The 19,079-nt window shown below is 37.7% G+C and overlaps 2 protein-coding genes across 2 annotated transcripts in view; one reads left to right on the top strand and one right to left on the bottom strand.

Moving 5' to 3' along the window:
• Positions 1-1,357: 1,357 nt before the first annotated feature.
• Positions 1,358-11,005, bottom strand: eIF1A (eukaryotic translation initiation factor 1A). Its single transcript, XM_071670044.1, has 6 exons — positions 10,871-11,005; positions 8,144-8,238; positions 7,805-7,900; positions 5,690-5,822; positions 2,072-2,178; positions 1,358-1,849 (listed from the first exon to the last, which is right to left on the bottom strand). The coding sequence occupies exons 1-6, from the start codon at positions 10,884-10,886 to the stop codon at positions 1,844-1,846; spliced, it is 453 nt and encodes a 150-aa protein (XP_071526145.1). The 5' UTR covers positions 10,887-11,005; the 3' UTR covers positions 1,358-1,843.
• Positions 11,006-11,402: 397 nt separating this feature from the next.
• Positions 11,403-19,079, top strand: part of nompB (intraflagellar transport protein 88-like protein nompB) — a 74,271-nt gene continuing 66,594 nt past the window's right edge. Inside the window, exons 1-5 of the mRNA XM_071670041.1 lie at positions 11,403-11,531; positions 14,702-14,926; positions 15,201-15,281; positions 16,528-16,703; positions 18,322-18,517. Of these exons, the coding sequence (XP_071526142.1) occupies positions 14,774-14,926; positions 15,201-15,281; positions 16,528-16,703; positions 18,322-18,517 (606 nt within the window). The 5' untranslated portion in view covers positions 11,403-11,531; positions 14,702-14,773. The remainder of the gene's footprint in view (positions 11,532-14,701; positions 14,927-15,200; positions 15,282-16,527; positions 16,704-18,321; positions 18,518-19,079) is intronic.

The following is a 19,079-nucleotide window of genomic DNA, read 5'->3' as shown; positions in this document are numbered from 1 at the left end:
TATGCAGTGGGCTGTCATCATCATCAGAACCCAACTAAAGTCATTCATTTACACTGTTTAGCAGGATAGGCCCAAATGGGGAGTGTGCAGTGTCCTCACCCCACACTTTTCTCTATGTAACTAGGCTTTGTGAATGTTTCTGCACACTTGTTGAGGCTGTTGGTAACATCTGGTATTTACATATGCCTTTAGTAGGTAAAGAAACAATTGGTTCCTCAAGATACAATGGCCTTCATTAAGGTATTCTGAAGTTTATGCCATCTCAGCTGACAAAAAACAAGATTCTGGTGGGAAAATTCTGAATGAACAGTGAGCACAATAAGGACTCTGCCAATCAGTCATGTGCCACACATGATTAGGAATGGTAGTTATGCAAAAATATTTTACTGACTAGCAATAAAAAACAAAGGTTAACATGCACATTGAATTTGGGAGTTAGTATATGGTCAAGAAATCATCCATATATGCCTCGGTCCCAAACCAGCTAATCCAGCTTTTGATTAGTAACAATGAAAAAGCAATTCATTAATAATGAAATACTACACTAATCCACTGTATTGTACAAGGACAGTATTAAAATTAACAGTGTTTCTTCCTCCCACACGAAAGTAGCAGAAATATTACAATTAACACAGTGTTTCTTCCTCCCACACAAAAGTAGCAGAAACCTAACATATATTTACTTCTTTTTACCACTTGTGCCTGCAACTCTTCAAAGATGATTTCACTTGATAAAGAAGGGTATAGTACACAAGTTAGCAATACCTAGTCATGACTGGGGTCAAAACAGGATCCTTCTGTATGTACACTTTATGTCCACTGTTAACAACTGGTGAATACATGCAACTAGTATTTGTTGTACACTGATAAATGAAAAAAAGTGTATCCAGAAGAGAGCATGCAAATGACTGCAAATGTTTTGGCTATTACTTCATTTGATTTTACATCTTGACCAAAAATGATGACTGGCACAGTTATACCCATCAAGACTCCAGCTCATCATTAGGCTTAAGCAGTATAATCTCTTACCCATACACTGGCTTTCAAAGGTAACCGAGACAAATCAACCTATCTCATTAACCTTCCTGTTGATTATTTCCATCAGAGAGGTTATCATCTATAAACAAACCTGAGAGGTTTTAAGCATCAACAAACACCTTAAACACATAGATGGAATGTATGATTACAAGTCTTCAAGATACTTTTCTGATCTTACTAGAAAAAGAAAAGTTATTTGCATGAAACATTAAAATTCTTTGAAGCAGTTTCAACACTCCATTATAAAACATCCCCAAAGGAAGCTAATATGCATAAAACCTAAGGTATTAGTTTCTAGTAAGGACATTTAAACGATACACTAGATATTAGGCTTTATATAAAATACAATTAAAAGCTTTAACTTTCTGTGGTGACAATGCAAAACATTTTTTTGGACTAAGTGAAAGATAATCTAATAAATATTGACCTTACTTTTAAACAATACCTTTATCACTGGAAAAAATGTTGTTTGTGGATCTCAACTGAAGTGCAAATTAAACACCGAAATTTATTGTTCAATTTATAGCATGGCGAGATTACTGTACAAAAATGAATAAAATTAGCAAAGAAAATCAAACAGGAGGGGGCATTCTTATTTCACTATCAATAAAATCTCTAATAATAGCAATATATTCCTCTACTTTTTAGGTAATTGGCAACTATCTTATATAGGGATCTGGATATAATAAATATGTAAAATCCCACAATAACTATTAGCCTAACATGAACAAAATTAGCATCAATCTTAAATGACACTTCTCACAACTGTACCTAAAAGATACATACTGTAAGGCTCCCAGCACCTTCATATCTGAAACAAAATGGTAGTTTTAGTCTTAAGTTTTACAGTCTTAATTAAAAAATAACTGGAATACATAAGTCTTCCTTAAATCAAGTGATCTTCACTTAATTTCATTAAATCTTTCCATCAATTCTTGACAAAATGTTTATACCATTAAAGCACTGAATTATTGCCGTGGGAACAACTTCTTCATCCATCAAAGCACGTTCTATCACACAAAACAACACTTACCGCATCAATATCAGCTACAACATCCTCCTCTTCCTCGGAATAGTCATCAAACTCGATATCATCATCCATGCCATCCTCTACAAAGGTAGCATTTTCATTCACCTTAACTGTTGGAAGAAAAACAAAATGATTATTACTCTCATTAAGTGTTGACAGGAAATTACAGTTAATTCAATCATGTCTTTTTTTTTCAATTGCTAGCTAATCATTAGAACTTTTAGGCTAAAGAAATCAAAAGACTGAAGGTTTCCAGATTATCTCTGAATATCTGAAAGAAATGCCAATACATTTTACAAATATTTATTAATTTATTATACTTTGTCGCTGTCTCCCACGTCAGTGAGGTAGCAAAAGGAAACAGACGAAAGGAAACATGACTCATGGTGAGGTGCCTGAGGATTGGCGGAATGCGTGCATAGTGCCATTGTACAAAGGCAAAGGGGATAAGAGTGAGTGCTCAAATTACAGAGGTATAAGTTTGTTGAGTATTCCTGGTAAATTATATGGGAGGGTATTGATTGAGAGGGTGAAGGCATGTACAGAGCATCAGATTGGGGAAGAGCAGTGTGGTTTCAGAAGTGGTAGAGGATGTGTGGATCAGGTGTTGCTTTGAAGAATGTATGTGAGAAATACTTAGAAAAGCAAATGGATTTGTATGTAGCATTTATGGATCTGGAGAAGGCATATGATAGAGTTGATAGAGATGCTTTGTGGAAGGTATTAAGAATATATGGTGTGGGAGGAAAGTTGTTAGAAGCAGTGAAAAGTTTTTATCGAGGATGTAAGGCATGTGTACGTGTAGGAAGAGAGGAAAGTGATTGGTTCTCAGTGAATGTAGGTTTGCGGCAGGGGTGTGTGATGTCTCCATGGTTGTTTAATTTGTTTATGGATGGGGTTGTTAGGGAGGTAAATGCAAGAGTTTTGGAAAGAGGGGCAAGTATGAAGTCTGTTGGGGATGAGAGAGCTTGGGAAGTGAGTCAGTTGTTGTTCGCTGATGATACAGCGCTGGTGGCTGATTCATGTGAGAAACTGCAGAAGCTGGTGACTGAGTTTGGTAAAGTGTGTGGAAGAAGAAAGTTAAGAGTAAATGTGAATAAGAGCAAGGTTATTAGGTACAGTAGGGTTGAGGGACAAGTCAATTGGGAGGTGAGTTTGAATGGAGAAAAACTGGAGGAAGTGAAGTGTTTTAGATATCTGGGAGTGGATCTGGCAGCGGATGGAACCATGGAAGCGGAAGTGAATCATAGGGTGGGGGAGGGGGCGAAAATTCTGGGGGCCTTGAAGAATGTGTGGAAGTCGAGAACATTATCTCGGAAAGCAAAAATGGGTATGTTTGAAGGAATAGTGGTTCCAACAATGTTGTATGGTTGCGAGGCGTGGGCTATGGATAGAGTTGTGCGCAGGAGGATGGATGTGCTGGAAATGAGATGTTTGAGGACAATGTGTGGTGTGAGGTGGTTTGATCGAGTGAGTAACGTAAGGGTAAGAGAGATGTGTGGAAATAAAAAGAGCGTGGTTGAGAGAGCAGAAGAGGGTGTTTTGAAGTGGTTTGGGCACATGGAGAGGATGAGTGAGGAAAGATTGACCAAGAGGATATATGTGTCGGAGGTGGAGGGAGCAAGGAGAAGAGGGAGACCAAATTGGAGGTGGAAAGATGTATATTTGCGTGTGTGGACGTATGTATATACATGTGTATGGGGGGGGGTTGGGGGGTTGGGCCATTTCTTTCGTCTGTTTCCTTGCGCTACCTCGCAAACGCGGGAGACAGCGACAAAGTATAATAAAAAAAATAATAATAATATATATATATATATATATATATATATATATATATATATATATATATATATACATATATATATATATTTTTGCTTTGTCGCTGTCTCCCGCGTTTGCGAGGTAGCGCAAGGAAATAGACGAAAGAAATGGCCCAACCCACCCCCATACACCTGTATATACATACGTCCACACACGCAAATATACATACCTACACAGCTTTCCATGGTTTACCCCAGACGCTTCACATGCCCTGATTCAATCCACTGACAGCACGTCAACCCCGGTAAACCACATTGATCCAATTCACTCTATTCCTTGCCCTCCTTTCACCCTCCTGCATGTTCAGGCCCCGATCACACAAAATCTTTTTCACTCCATCTTTCCACCTCCAATTTGGTCTCCCACTTCTCCTCGTTCCCTCCACCTCCGACATATATATCCTCTTGGTCAATCTTTCCTCACTCATTCTCTCCATGTGCCCAAACCATTTCAAAACACCCTCTTCTGCTCTCTCAACCACGCTCTTTTTATTTCCACACATCTCTCTTACCCTTACGTTACTTACTCGATCAAACCACCTCACACCACACATTGTCCTCAAACATCTCATTTCCAGCACATCCATCCTCCTGCGCACAACTCTATCCATAGCCCACGCCTCGCAACCATACAACATTGTTGGAACCACTATTCCTTCAAACATACTCATTTTTGCTTTCCAAGATAATGTTCTCGACTTCCATACATTCTTCAAGGCTCCCAGAATTTTCGCCCCCTCCCCCACCCTATGATCCACTTCCGCTTCCATGGTTCTATCCGCTGCCAGATCCACTCCCAGATATCTAAAACACTTTACTTCCTCCAGTTTTTCTCCATTCAAACTCACCTCCCAATTGACTTGACCCTCAACCCTTCTGTTCCTAATAACCTTGCTCTTATTCACATTATAAATATGTTACATAATCATAATGATGGTAGTTCATGAATGAATAAGCCTAAATATACACATTAAAAGTACTCATTTCATGTGAAAGATAATCAATTTTACTATTTAGACAGGATAACCCCAAGGTCCCATTTCCAGTGGGTTGGGCCACAGCTGAAAAAGTGTGATGATTTGTAAGTATACCTTGATGAAATATGAAGCAAGGGTAAGTATATTTTAGTAGTTGGTGACGAGGTGGTTTGGGTGGGAAGGGTGAAGCACTGCTGCAAAGAAATGAGTGCCAAGCACAATATATAAAACAAACCTTGATAAAAAAAATTTGGGACAGAAAGGCCAATTACAGCAATGAACTGATCAGAACTAAAATGGAATTACCTTACATGAACAGGAAGGGCAGGGGGATAACATGTAAAGGATATGTAATAACAAGATTTCTGACCACAATATGCTTTCTAAATATCAAGAGCCATTACATAAAATCCCCTAGGCCCTCAAAGAGGAAAAACAGACACCTTGTTACTAATATATCTCATTACATGGACATGACACCATTAGTCACAGAGAGAAAGAATTTCAAGGTGCTATAGACAGTGAGACATGAATTTCAAACCCATTACATGGAAATGATATCATTACTCATGAAGAATGAATTTCAAGGTGCTATAAACAGCGAGACATGAAATTCAAACAAGTAAGTATATAAAAGTCAAACCTGTAAAATTAGAGAACTACATTAGCTTCCTGTTTACCTACAATTCAATGTCGAGGATAAACAAAGAAACTTGTAATAAGACAAGAAAATTTAAATAAAAGAAAAACAGCCAAGGATGAACATGCAGGATTGGCTATCATTTCTACATTAACAAATATGATACTGGATTATGATATGATACCTGATTCTGGGATCTCGCCATAGGATTTCAAATTTCGGGCCTCATCAGCATTGTATTTGAGGATCACATCAGCTTTTTTGTCTTGGTAGTCACGTAATCCGAGAAGAATGATGTCTCCCTGGTTGATCCATACCTGAAATGATATTGTTATATTCATCCTTTGGTAGTAAATAATGGGATAAAAAAAAAAAGACAATCTAAAACTGGACTCACAAACAAAAGCAACTACTGACTAAAGCTCAAGACATGTTGAGTTTGATATCTTCATGTACCAATTGTTAGTCATTTTTTTTTTTCTTTTTTGCTTTGTCGCTGTCTCCCGCGTTTGCGAGGTAGCGCAAGGAAACAGACGAAATAAATGGCCCAACCCACCCCCATACACATGTATATACATACGTCCACACACGCAAATATACATACCTACACAGCTTTCCATGGTTTACCCCAGACGCTTCACATGCCCTGATTCAATCCACCGACAGCACGTCAACCCCGGTATACCACATCACTCCAATTCACTCTATTCCTTGCCCTCCTTTCACCCTCCTGCATGTTCAGGCCCCGATCACACAAAATCTTCTTCACTCCATCCTTCCACCTCCAATTTGGTCTCCCTCTTCTCCTCGTTCCCTCCACCTCTGACACATATATCCTCTTGGTCAATCTTTCCTCACTCATTCTCTCCATGTGCCCAAACCATTTCAAAACACCCTCTTCTGCTCTCTCAACCACGCTCTTTTTATTTCCACACATCTCTCTTACCCTTACGTTACTTACTCGATCAAACCACCTCACACCACACATTGTCCTCAAACATCTCATTTCCAGCACAACCATCCTCCTGCGCACCACTCTATCCATAGCCCACGCCTCGCAACCATACAACATTGTTGGAACCACTATTCCTTCAAACATACCCATTTTTGCTTTCCGAGATAATGTTCTCGACTTCCACACATTCTTCAAGGCTCCCAGAATTTTCGCCCCTCCCCCACCCTATGATCCACTTCCGCTTCCATGGTTCCATCCGCTGCCAGATCCACTCCCAGATATCTAAAACACTTCACTTCCTCCAGTTTTTCTCCATTCAAACTCACCTCCCAATTGACTTGACCCCCAACCCCACTGTACCTAATAACCTTGCTCTTATTCACATTTACTCTTAACTTTCTTCTTTCACACACTTTACCAAACTCAGTCACCTGCTACTAAACAAACTGGAGACCTGTATAGTTCACAGAATTTTGCCATTTTTTATAGTCCTTCAGAGGTGTCAGTGTTCACACTCTTCATAGGCTTTCTTGTTCAACAATATCATTAATTCATTATACTTAATCAGTTTCTAACATTAGCAAGGTAGTGTCAGGAAACAGACAAAGAATTTCCCAAGTCATCAAGGTAGCACCAGGAAACAGATGAAGAATAGCCCATCCACTCATATACACATATAAATATATATTTCTATTTCATACATGTTTGTCATTTCCTGCGTTAGTATATATACACACATATACATACTCATACTTGCTTGCCTTCATCCATTAACGGCACTACCCTAACCCAAAGCAAACAGCATCACTACCTCTGCATTAGCAAGGTGGTGCCAGGATACAGACAAAGAATGGCCCATCCAATCACAGTACAAAAGTCTCTCTATCGTTCTTGCAAGGTTCACATACATCTTTTGTTTCATACCTTTTTAATATATTCCAAGAATCTAAAGTGGATTTCACTACAAAGAACCCAAATTCTAACAGCTTTCAGAACATCAGAATTCAGCAACTAACAGACCCTTTAAACTCCATCAAATTAAAGTTTGGGGGATCTAATGCAAAATTCTATAAACATTTGGGAAATCACAAATTTAGTTCAGTAAGGTAAGGTAAGAATGAGTTGTGCGAGTCTAGTGTGGGACAGAATGCCAGAAGTCCACACTGGGGTGAGAAAGAAAGAATACGCAGGTCTCTATTGCCTTAGCAGGAGCTTATATTGTTCAATGTGCACTGGTGATGTCATAACCAGAAAAGCCGTTTTGCTACTGATCTCTAGTTTTTTTCTTTCTTTTTTCTTTACAAATTCCATCCATCTCTAGTACTGAAAAAGAAACAGACTTACTTTTTTGCGGAGCTTTCCTCGAATGTGACAGAGTCGCTTCATGCCATCGCTGAAACAGAGAGCTTCCAATCTTCCATTTCCCAACATTTTTGTGACCTGAAAATTTGAGGGTGAAAATCTGAGGGTAGTAACAATTACAGTAAAGATTAACAAACCTTAGCGTAAAATAACAACAACGGACCTTTGAATCAAAAAGTGCAATTCAAAGGAGAACTATACTTACACAGTATCTCTACCTTGCAAACCTGGAATAATGGGGGTATACAATGTCCATCAAAGCTGATAGAATGCTGAACAACATGCTGGTCCATACACTACCTATGTGCTCAGTGAACTCACTTGAGCATATTCCTGTCCATCTTCTTTGAAGATCAACTCTCGCTTCTCTGCCTCATTTTCATTCTTACCACGCCTTCTGTTCTTCCCTCCCTTTCCTGCAAGTAATATGCCAATAAAATACTAGTAATAATAATCAATTAAGTCCTGTATGCAATCACTATCTGCCACCAATAACAGCATCTACATGACAAACTTTAACTGTATGGCCTACTAAGGTGTTACTCAAAATGAAATGTACTGAACTGCTTTCTTCATAATGATGGAACCAACTCTAAACTTATCCTTCTCACTTTAAAGCTGTTGTCAGTCCACAACTAAAAAATACTGCAGACACTCCTTCATGTATATCAGTGGGAACTTCAAAAATACGGAAACCCAAAAGAATGAATGTTCAAAGCATAATAAGAGCTTTTAATGAAGTCAATAAAAATTGTCAACAGTTCTGATGAGTTTCAAACTTCAACAGTTCTGATGAGTTTAAAACTTCAACAGTTTTGATGAATTTAAACAAGCCAAAGATATATCATCGAGTGCAGTATGTTTCTCAATACAAAGTCTCCAAAATAATGAATATCAAATTTAGTGTGAGCCTTATTTGAGGGGACTTCTCAGTAAGTCTTTTATTAAATTTCAGAAACAAACAAAAATGATAAAATCTAGAAATCATCAAATATACACATTAGTGCCTCAGGCACCTGTCAAGTGACATTGCAAACCATGAACTCTTTAAGGACTTTTAACAAAATGTAATTGTTCCATTGTCATGTTCTCCCACATAGCATTGAGGTTACCTTCACAAATAGGTCTTGTTTCTCTTTTCACACTATTCTGAGCTAATTCATGAGTTACAATGCTGTTACTGGCCATCCTCACTCATTTCGAAAATAAATACCAAGCAAGTTCTCCTACATCCTTTACTTAAAGGCATTCTCGCCCTTAAACAGATCCCCTTCAACTCTATAGTCAATAATTTTAAAGACACAAAAGTCTGGAAAGTCACCTAGTTTGACCCAACTGATTATCTATAGATTCCCTGCATGTGAAGTGCCAGGCATTTGTCATAAAGCCATGGCACTCTACCCCCGAAGGTGTTGCATGACACCACAAGAATTATGCTCATCCTAAACAGGGTTCCAATTGTTGAAACTGTCCACAAGGGGGGGTCAGATGTCATGAAGTGTTTCTTGAAAGAACAAGGGAGAACGTCATGATTTATATGGGCCAGTGCTAACCGTTATATTTGTTGTTCTGGAAGAAAAATTGTGGTGCTTTAACACATCAAAATCCAATGAAACCCCTGAATATATGATCGTTTAAACTGCTGTTGGCCTAGGGAAAATTAAATATGATCTTAATACAGGTTTTCCAATATACATTCAACCAGAAAGTCTTCTATATGTAAGTTACATATCTTCATAGAGTACAAAAAAATGTACGAATCATTCTGGATATTTCTTACTATTTCTTACTAAGTATTTTTCTTACTAAGTGATTTCTGCTTAGGGTTTCTCAAGTTAATACTGTGGGGGAAATATATGGACAAGGTGAATGTTTCTGGTCAGCTGCCTGCAGGATGGTCACTCAAATATCCTCAACATTAGAAAATGGCATCACGACACTTTAGGCATCCATACTTTCATCTAAAGTGTTTCTACCCCACAATTTTCCTCTACTTCAAATCCCATCCTACTTGTGAAAACTTCAAAATGATGGAAGTTAAGAGTGCCACACCTAAAATCCCACATCCTATATCATAGCTACACATTGCAAAACACATTCCTGAATATTTTGTTGATTTCAATTATCTAGAAAGAAGTCCATAAACTAAAAAAGGTACCTTAAAAGTTATCTTTACTCATAGCAGAATCGAAATCTGAATAAAACTTGGTATTTGCAAAAACTTTCTACGGGAAATGTCGATCAATCCAGTCTCAAACAGGATATAAAGAAAAATAAACCAGGCAGCAACAATAAAATAACCCTGTAGCAGTTAAATAACAGTAACAGTGTTACCCCCTAAAAAAGCTTTCATAGTCCCGCTTGGTCTCTACCTCTTCTGCAAGTGCAAGACGAAATATTCTATAGAAAAGTATATGATGCAGGTTAATGTGGTAACAGGACTAAACCTGACCACTTACACATTCTTAAAAATAAAAGTAACAAAGATTAATACTTCAAAATCTCAGAGGGCATCTAATTCTCTGTCCAGTCCCAGTTAACATGAGGGCAAAAATGGTGTGTGGTCAAAAGAACGATGTAATCCACTGAACGACGAAACAGTTTCAGCCAGCAGACAACTTTACAAACTATAATGCACACATGTGAGCTTATGGTAGCAGAATATGGTCTAAAGGACAAAAGAACATACCCCCAAAGTAGCACATCAGCCCTTACTGCACTTTCCATCTTTGTCGTAGGCTTCGAAGGTCCTTTATACTCTCACAGCTCGGAGTGTTCAAGATTACTAAAGCCAATTCCTTTCTCGAATGATATACCTACTCAAATCGATAAAGCTCTAAAACGCGCTTTGGACCTATTTCCACAAACATCTAATTCGCACGACTAAAAATGGAAAAAAAAAATACCTTGGTTGTCAACTGCGTTTTCCCCTCCTGTTACTCCATTTCAGCTGCCTTGTTTCCCTGGCAGTCTGTAATCTTGCCGTTCATTTCATCTCTGTAAAACTTGAGAAACTCACCTATCTAACAACTTGAGTGCAACACTTACCCTTATTCTTTGGCATTTTGTTTCGTGTCTGAGGTACTACGCAGAAATGAGATGGAAATGTGTACCTCTAAAGACACAGCGATGCCGTAAAGGATGGTGCGAGTTAATCAACTGAGGATCATCAATTTCACGAAGACTTTCAAGGCCAAAAGAATAAGAAAGATATAATTATTGAAGTACATATTATATCAAAAATATTGATAATTCAATAGATTTAATTTTTATCTAATTTGTAATTAACGTTTGGTGGCTCATTTGGTTTTCATATTTTCTATGTTAATTTCTTATATGTTTTAAGCATCAATTTCGGGATGAGTTAAGATAAAATATACAATTATAGTTTTATCATGATATTCAAGTAAATTAGATGCTCACAATAACTGATATTATAGTTCTCTGTATTTATGCATTATAACACTAAGCTATTCTATGTCTTTATGTTTTCTGGCTGTTCATATCAAATGAGAGCTTCCTTATGCATATCTATAAGTTCAATTTAAGTCAGAAAATACTTATATTTATGAAAAATTGAGTTTTATGGTTACTTTAGAAATTTCTGAATGCAGTATGATTATAATTTGGACGCGCAAGACAGCATTCCTTACCTGGAAAATTCAAATGTAAACAAACTGAGGCGATCATCAGCTGCAGTTGACGTACGGTAGGCGAAATTTTAAGATTTGATGTTATATTAACCTGTAAATCTTTATTTTAAACATGCATTCTTAATATAATGATTCTGTGGTATGTAGTTACATAGGTAAACGATGATGTCAAGTTGCAGATATTTAAGATAGAGTGAAAACAGGTGATACGGAAGCTGTTAACTTTATTTCACATACTTGGAGAGAATTATATTTTCCTGTGCTGAGAACTGTTACAATATAAAGGATTATGGTCTTTTATGCTCTATCTTTGAGTTTATTACAAGTTAATCTGAAATAGGATAATGTACTTGGTAGACTGTCCTGAATATTTACGAAGTTGTAATTTATCCGACATACATATTGGCACAGATATATCAAATGGCGATATGGTACTTCCTTTACGCCACTTTTTACTGAAGGTGTTCTGATTATTTACATTCACCTCATGATTTTTTTTTTTTGTCACTCTATGAACGACATAGTATAGAGAGAAAGAAAAGTCTTGTAGCTCTCACTAGAAACTAATTTTGAAATATTATCCATCATGTTTTAGGTTTGGATGGTATTGCAGTGGAATTTATTAAAAAGGGGGTGACTGTATTGTTGATTGGTTGGTAAGGTTATTTAATGTATGTATGACTCATGGTGAGGTGCCTGAAGATTGGTGGAATGCGTGCATAGTGCCATTGTACAAAGGCAAAGGGGATAAGAGTGAGTGCTCAAATTACAGAGGTATAAGTTTGTTGAGTATTCCTGGTAAATTATATGGGAGGGTATTGATTGAGAGGGTGAAGGCATGTACAGAGCATCATATTGGGGAAGAGCAGTGTGGTTTCAGAAGTGGTAGAGGATGTGTGGATCAGGTGTTTGCTTTGAAGAATGTATGTGAAAAATACTTAGAAAAGCAAATGGATTTGTATGTAGCATTTATGGATCTGGAGAAGGCATATAATAGAGTTGATAGAGATGCTCTGTGGGAGGTATTAAGAATATATGGTGTGGGAGGAAAGTTGTTAGAAGCAGTGAAAAGTTTTTATCGAGGATGTAAGGCATGTGTACGTGTAGGAAGAGAGGAAAGTGATTGGTTCTCAGTGAATGTAGGTTTGCGGCAGGGGTGTGTGATGTCTCCATGGTTGTTTAATTTGTTTATGGATGGGGTTGTTAGGGAGGTGAATGCAAGAGTTTTGGAAAGAGGGGCAAGTATGAAGTCTGTTGTGGATGAGGGAGCTTGGGAAGTGAATCAGGTGTTGTTCGCTGATGATACAGTGCTGGTGGCTGATTCATGTGAGAAACTGCAGAAGCTGGTGACTGAGTGTGTGAAAGAAGAAAGTTAAAAGTAAATGTGAATAAGAGCAAGGTTATTAGGTACAGTAGGGTTGAGGGTCAAGTCATTTGGGGGGTAAGTTTGAATGGAGAAAAACTGGAGGAAGTAAAGTGTTTTAGATATCTGGGAGTGGATCTGGCAGCAGATGGAACCATGGAAGCGGAAGTGAATCATAGGGTGGGGGAGGGGGCGAAAATCCTGGGAGCCTTGAAGAATGTGTGGAAGTCGAGAACACTAGCTCGGAAAGCAAAAATGGGTATGTTTGAAGGAATAGTGGTTCCAACAATGTTGTATGGTTGCGAGGTGTGGGCTATGGATAGAGTTGTGCGCAGGAGGGTGGATGCGCTGGAAATGAGATGTTTGAGGACAATGTGTGGTGTGAGGTGGTTTGATCAAGTAAGTAATGTAAGGGTAAGAGAGATGTGTGGAAATAAAAAGAGCGTGGTTGAGAGAGCAGAAGAGGGTGTTTTGAAATGGTTTGGGCACATGGAGAGAATTAGTGAGGAAAGATTGACCAAGAGGATATATGTGTCGGAGGTGGAGGGAACGAGAAGAAGTGGGAGACCAAATTGGAGGTGGAAAGATGGAGTGAAAAAGATTTTGTGTGACCGGGGCCTGAACATGCAGGAGGGTGAAAGGAGGGCAAGGAATAGAGTAAATTGGATTGATGTGGTGTACCGGGGTTGACGTGCTGTCAGTGGATTGAATCAGGGCATGTGAAGCGTCTGGGGTAAACCATGGAAAGTTGTGTGGGGCCTGGATGTGGAAAGGGAGCTGTGATTTCGGGCATTATTGCATGACAGCTAGAGACTGAGTGTGAACGAATGGGGCCTTTGTTGTCTTTTCCTAGTGCTACCTCGCACACATGAGGGGGGAGGGGGATGGTATTCCATGTGTGGCGAGGTGGCGATAGGAATGAATAAAGGCAGACAGTGTGAATTGTGTGCATGGCTATATATATATGTGTCTGTGTGTATATATATGTGTACATTGAGATGTATAGGTATGTATATTTGCGTGTGTGGACGTGTATGTATATACATTGTGTATGGGGGTGGGTTGGGCCATTTCTTTCGTCTGTTTCCTTGCGCTACCTCGCAAACGCAGGAGACAGCGACAAAGCAAAATAAAGATAATAATAAATGTTTTAGGTGTTTTACTTATAATTGTAGAAATACTTGTAGAGGACCTATCTAATAGATCTTTCCAAAATGTGAGAGTAGTGTGTTAGTCACACCCACGACAGAATACAAGTAGACTACATCTTGGGAGGCTACATAATCCTGAGCAGCAAACCCAGTTAGTTCTGGTATATTTGTACCATTCTTTTGACTGCTATATAAGGTTTTTAAGAGTCGTTTGGATTTCTTTCAAGTGTTTTACCTACTTGTACATAAACGCATTGACTGCTGATGTGCCTTATTATAGGACAGGACACATCTGGCAGTTGACAGCAAGTGTACCATATACAGTCTGGGGAAGTCTTTGGGCTAGATAACCTCACAGTTCCCATGGTATACATAACTAGTATTACTATTGCCTTATTCGATATCATTCAATGAAATATATGTAAGGCTCAAATTCATGCTCTGCAACTATAATTGTATTTCCTAAACACCAGACTTGGATTGCAGAACAAATTCTCTCAATATCCAAAACTAACGATGATGTGAAGCTAACATAGACTTCTACCTTGGCTTCTTAAGCATTATGTTACTTTCTTTCTGTTGATGATTGTTAGATTTTCCTTAAATTTCTTACTACATGTGAATTACACAGGGGTATGATAATTAAGCATGGGAGTATGTTGTTGTAATTACTTATGACTATTGTCTTTTAACTTTTTATACATTTTTTCAGGATTGGGACTGTGCCTTACATTGTGAGTAGAGAATATTCCAGGGAATGCATGCATCCAGTGTTTGAGCTATAATGATGGAGACTCTGCGATTTGCTGGGGATGATGATGATGATGACTTGTACTCTGGTTTTGACACAGTTCATCCAGCCCTTGACACTCGACACCTAGAAAATGATCAGGGATTTCAAGAGGCTGTGCGCACTAGCCATGGTCGACGTCCCCCAGTAGGTTGAGGTTGGCTTTCTTAGATGACTACATACCTTTTTTTATTTCATAGTTAGATGCATGATGTTATGTCAGTGTCCATGAACAAAGATGATGAAGGTTTTTCTATAAAAACTAATGATGTATATGTTATTGAAAACATATTTTGTAATTTCTGCACACAAATTGTACATGGAAATACGTTTTGTGCATTAATGTGGTATTTGATAGGGTCTTTTAGGACCCATATACATTTTTTAATGGGTATTTCATTTATTCTGATGAATACTCTAGACTCAGAGCCGCGCACCAACAAACGTTGTACGCCTTACTTCTGCTGCTGCTCCCCGCATGGGCACCACTCAAGGCACAGGGGTCAGTGTTTCAGTTTCAGTTGTTTCCACAGTCATTATTTTCATATGTCCTTACTTTTGTATGCTGATTGTTATTTGGCCTTTTTCACATTGCATCCTCACCCAGTGGTCAGTCTCATATTTTCTAACTGAATATTGTTTTCTTTGATTGCTTATTGTTTAATTTCAGTTACCTTCATGACTTGGAATGTATGGAGTACTTAGAATGATAAGACCACTGTATCAGGATAACTCTGAGCTAACAGGCTTTGCTTAATATCTTTTCCTTACATGCACCATACATGTCTACAGTTTCATCTCATTTCATTTATTCATAACTCTGTTTTGATAAAGACACTTTACCTCCTGTTTAGCAAGTTTTTTGGTATAATCTCTTGTTACTCTACAAAATTCAAAGAAGTATTTGTTGTTAAGAATGATAGTTTGAGAAGCCTGAAGGTTGTAACTGCTTCCCCTTATTCTTTCTTCCATGGTATACAGAATTCTAGCTTCTAACCTTTCCCTGTAACTAAGCTCTTATGTTAGGTAGATTTTTTCTTACCATCCTCTGGGTCTGCTTTAACAGATCTTTATGTTTTTCAACTGTAGTAAGCAAAGTGGAGATGCAGACTCCTGTTTAGGTCGAATTTAAGCTCGTTTCGTGTATTATGGACAGCATCTAATATACCCCTAAGGTTACAGCTGTTCCATGATTCAGTTTTTCTCAAATTATCTCCATTTTCAAAACCCTTAATATCGCTTTCATCTAGCTCCCCTCTAGCTGATGTGGTAAATTATGTACCATCAATAACAAATTTCATTTCAGAACTTTGAGTGGAATTTGGCCAGCTGTGTGGATACAGAGCCTTGTTAATAAACAAGGAAATTTTTTTTATTTCCTTGGTTGATATTTTGGTCTTAAAGACTTTTGATATCCTTTGATCCCAGTTATGGTGTGTAAGCCAGTGATTGTAGTATGAGCACAAGTTGAGTTGCCAAAAGTCTTCTTAACCTTTTGTACCCTACAAATAGTGTTTTGAGCCTTTTTGTAAGTCATGTATGGTGTCACAGACTCAGTGTTTAGCATTCTGTTTAATATTTCCTTTAGTAATAGAACCAGTAAAAGATAACTTTGATACAAAAGGAAAGTTTCTCTACTCATCAGAAAAAGAATTTGCTTCCCCCACTGACTGCAGGCACTATTTCTCCTTAGATATAGAATCTGTACTTTTTTTTATTAACTGTGGCTGTATGATGGATACTTCCAGGTAGTCCTTCATAGCTCAATAGGTCGAGTAGGTGCTGGTGGCTCAAGTGATGGGTTGCGACGACCCATGACTAGCATGAGGGGCACAGGCTACAGCTCCCAGTCCAGTGTGTTTGATCCTCTTAACCAGGCTAGTAAGGGTCCTGCACCACCACTTATTTCAAAGACAGAAGAGAGGTACGTTTCAGGAGAAATTTTTATATATTACCTCATGACATGAATCACTGACTAGATGTTTAAGCTTCAACATGTATTAGCTAAGTAGTGAATGTTAAGAGCTATTTTAATTGCATCTTATTATTGTTGTGTAGAAATTTTTAAAGTCATGATTCCTTTGTACACATGCTTACAAAAATTGGCTCAATTTTATGAGATATATTCTGTGATTATTTCAAGTATAAAAGCATTCCATTTTGCCATGTTTCAGTTAAAAAACAAAAATTTTATGGGATACAAATTTCCTGCAATTTTTGGCATATTTGTGAGGTTAATGGATTTGCTTGAAAACCTCAGTATAAGAACTATTTTTCACACTGAATTCAAATCTGGGGTTGATGTGTATGTTTGGGACATTAAGACCTTTAAATAAGTAATCAGTCGTTAGTTTTTTTTAGAAGATTCTGTGATTATTTGGTTCATGTTTTTGGATATCTTTTTTGACTTTAGGAAGCATTATGCTATATTTTCTATGATTATTTGAAGTATACAAGCATTTTGTTGTCTTTTTTCAATTCTAAGCAAAATGGTTTTTGAGCAAAAAAATTCCCTGAACTATTACCTGCAATTTTTGGTAATTTTGTGAGGGCAATTGATTTGCTTGAAAATCTCAGTGTAAGGACTACTTTTCAAGCTTAGTTCAAATCTAGGGTTGATATATGTGTTAGGGAACATTAAGGCATGCAAATGATTAATTAATGGTCAGTCTTTTAGAAGATTCTGTGATTATTCATTGGATATTTGTAGGCCTTGGGAAGCATTATAAGATATTTTCTGTGATTATTTCAAGTATAGAAGCATTTCATTTCTAAGAGGTTTGAGAGCAATGGGCTGGAAATCTTCCCCTTTTGTATTATTACTTTCCATAAGAAGGAACAGGGTAAGAAGTTAAGTAAGGATTTTTCCTGTAATGCTCATTCATATGTTTCTGACATACCTTGTTATCATGGGAAACAGCTGACAAGTACAAAATAAAAAAGAGAGATGAATAAGTAAACTTTTTTCACAATTGGTTACTGTTTTCTGAGTTAGCTAGGTAGCATCAGGAACAGACAAAGAAAGTCTGCATCCCCTCATATCCATTCTCTTGCTGTCATGTTTAATGCACAGAAACCACAGCTTCCTATCCACAACCTGGCCCCACAGACTTTTCCTTGGTTTGCATGCCCTGGTTCAGTCCATTGACAGCATGTCGACCCCTGTACACTACATTGTTCCAGGTAATTCTATCTCATGCAAGGCTTTCACCCTCCTCATGTTTAGGCCCCAATCACTAAGAATCTTTTTCATTCCATCCTGTCATCTCCAATTTGGTGTTCCTGTTCTAGGGTAAATGAGGAAGAATTCTACCTCTGTATTCCCTGCATGTCATAGAAGGTGGCTAAAGGGGGCAGCAGCAGGGATCTGGAAACCCTCCCCTCCTTTTATTTCAGTTTCTAAAAGGTGTATGGAATAAGTAAACTAAGGGAATATATTTAAAAATGGGTTTCAGAACTCAGAAATGAACATTTTGAAACAATTGGGATAATTTCAGTATCAGCGTTTGTAATGATTCCATATTTTTTATTATTTTACATAGCCCTGAAGAAAAGATAAAGTCCCTAGAACGTAGGGTGATGGGACTTATTGAAGAGTCATGTATTGCAGCTTCAAGGGGAGAAATACGTTTAGCTTTAGATCGTGCTAAAGAGGCATCAAGCAAAGAACGCTCTCTCATTAGGCAGCGTGAACAAGCTGGGTTATCTGATGGACATAATTTGGATCTCACATTTTCTGTAAGTATGGCTTAGAAAAATACACAGCCACCATTGCAACTTGTCAAGGTTAGATGGAATGGTGTGCTTCTTTCTTGTTTTCCTTGATAATTTTACCAGCTTCATAACCTTATTAGAAATTATTCTGTTAAAAGAGAACTGTCCTCTGATTGGAGCTCATTATACTAGACAATAATTCCATTGACTCTTTCACTAGATTTGAAAACAAGATGAAAGTTACTGAAGTCATGTACATGTTTAAGGTCCCTAACATGGTGGAAAGGAGCATGTTTTGCTTTTCCATAGCTAATATCTCACATATGCTTCTAAGCTTTTACATATAAATTTGTTCCTGTTTCACCATTATAAGCATTATCTTTTGTATTTTTAAGTGAATTTTTATTGATGTATCCTATATGGAAGTTGCATACATAAATGTATCATTTACTGTTATTTTTGGCAAGTTTTCTTTAGAGCCATGAAATTTTCATTTTACATTAAGAAAGATCAAATATTTTTGTAATTGTTAAAGATATTTGATCTGCCTGAATAAACTTTTTCTTTGCTTGATATGGTTAATTTT

Source organism: Panulirus ornatus, chromosome 14 (genome assembly GCF_036320965.1).
Source record: "Panulirus ornatus isolate Po-2019 chromosome 14, ASM3632096v1, whole genome shotgun sequence".
Taxonomy (NCBI): Eukaryota; Metazoa; Arthropoda; class Malacostraca; order Decapoda; family Palinuridae; genus Panulirus; species Panulirus ornatus.
The sequence above is the reverse complement of the archived record's forward strand: the minus strand, read 5'-3'. Positions and strand labels throughout refer to the sequence as shown.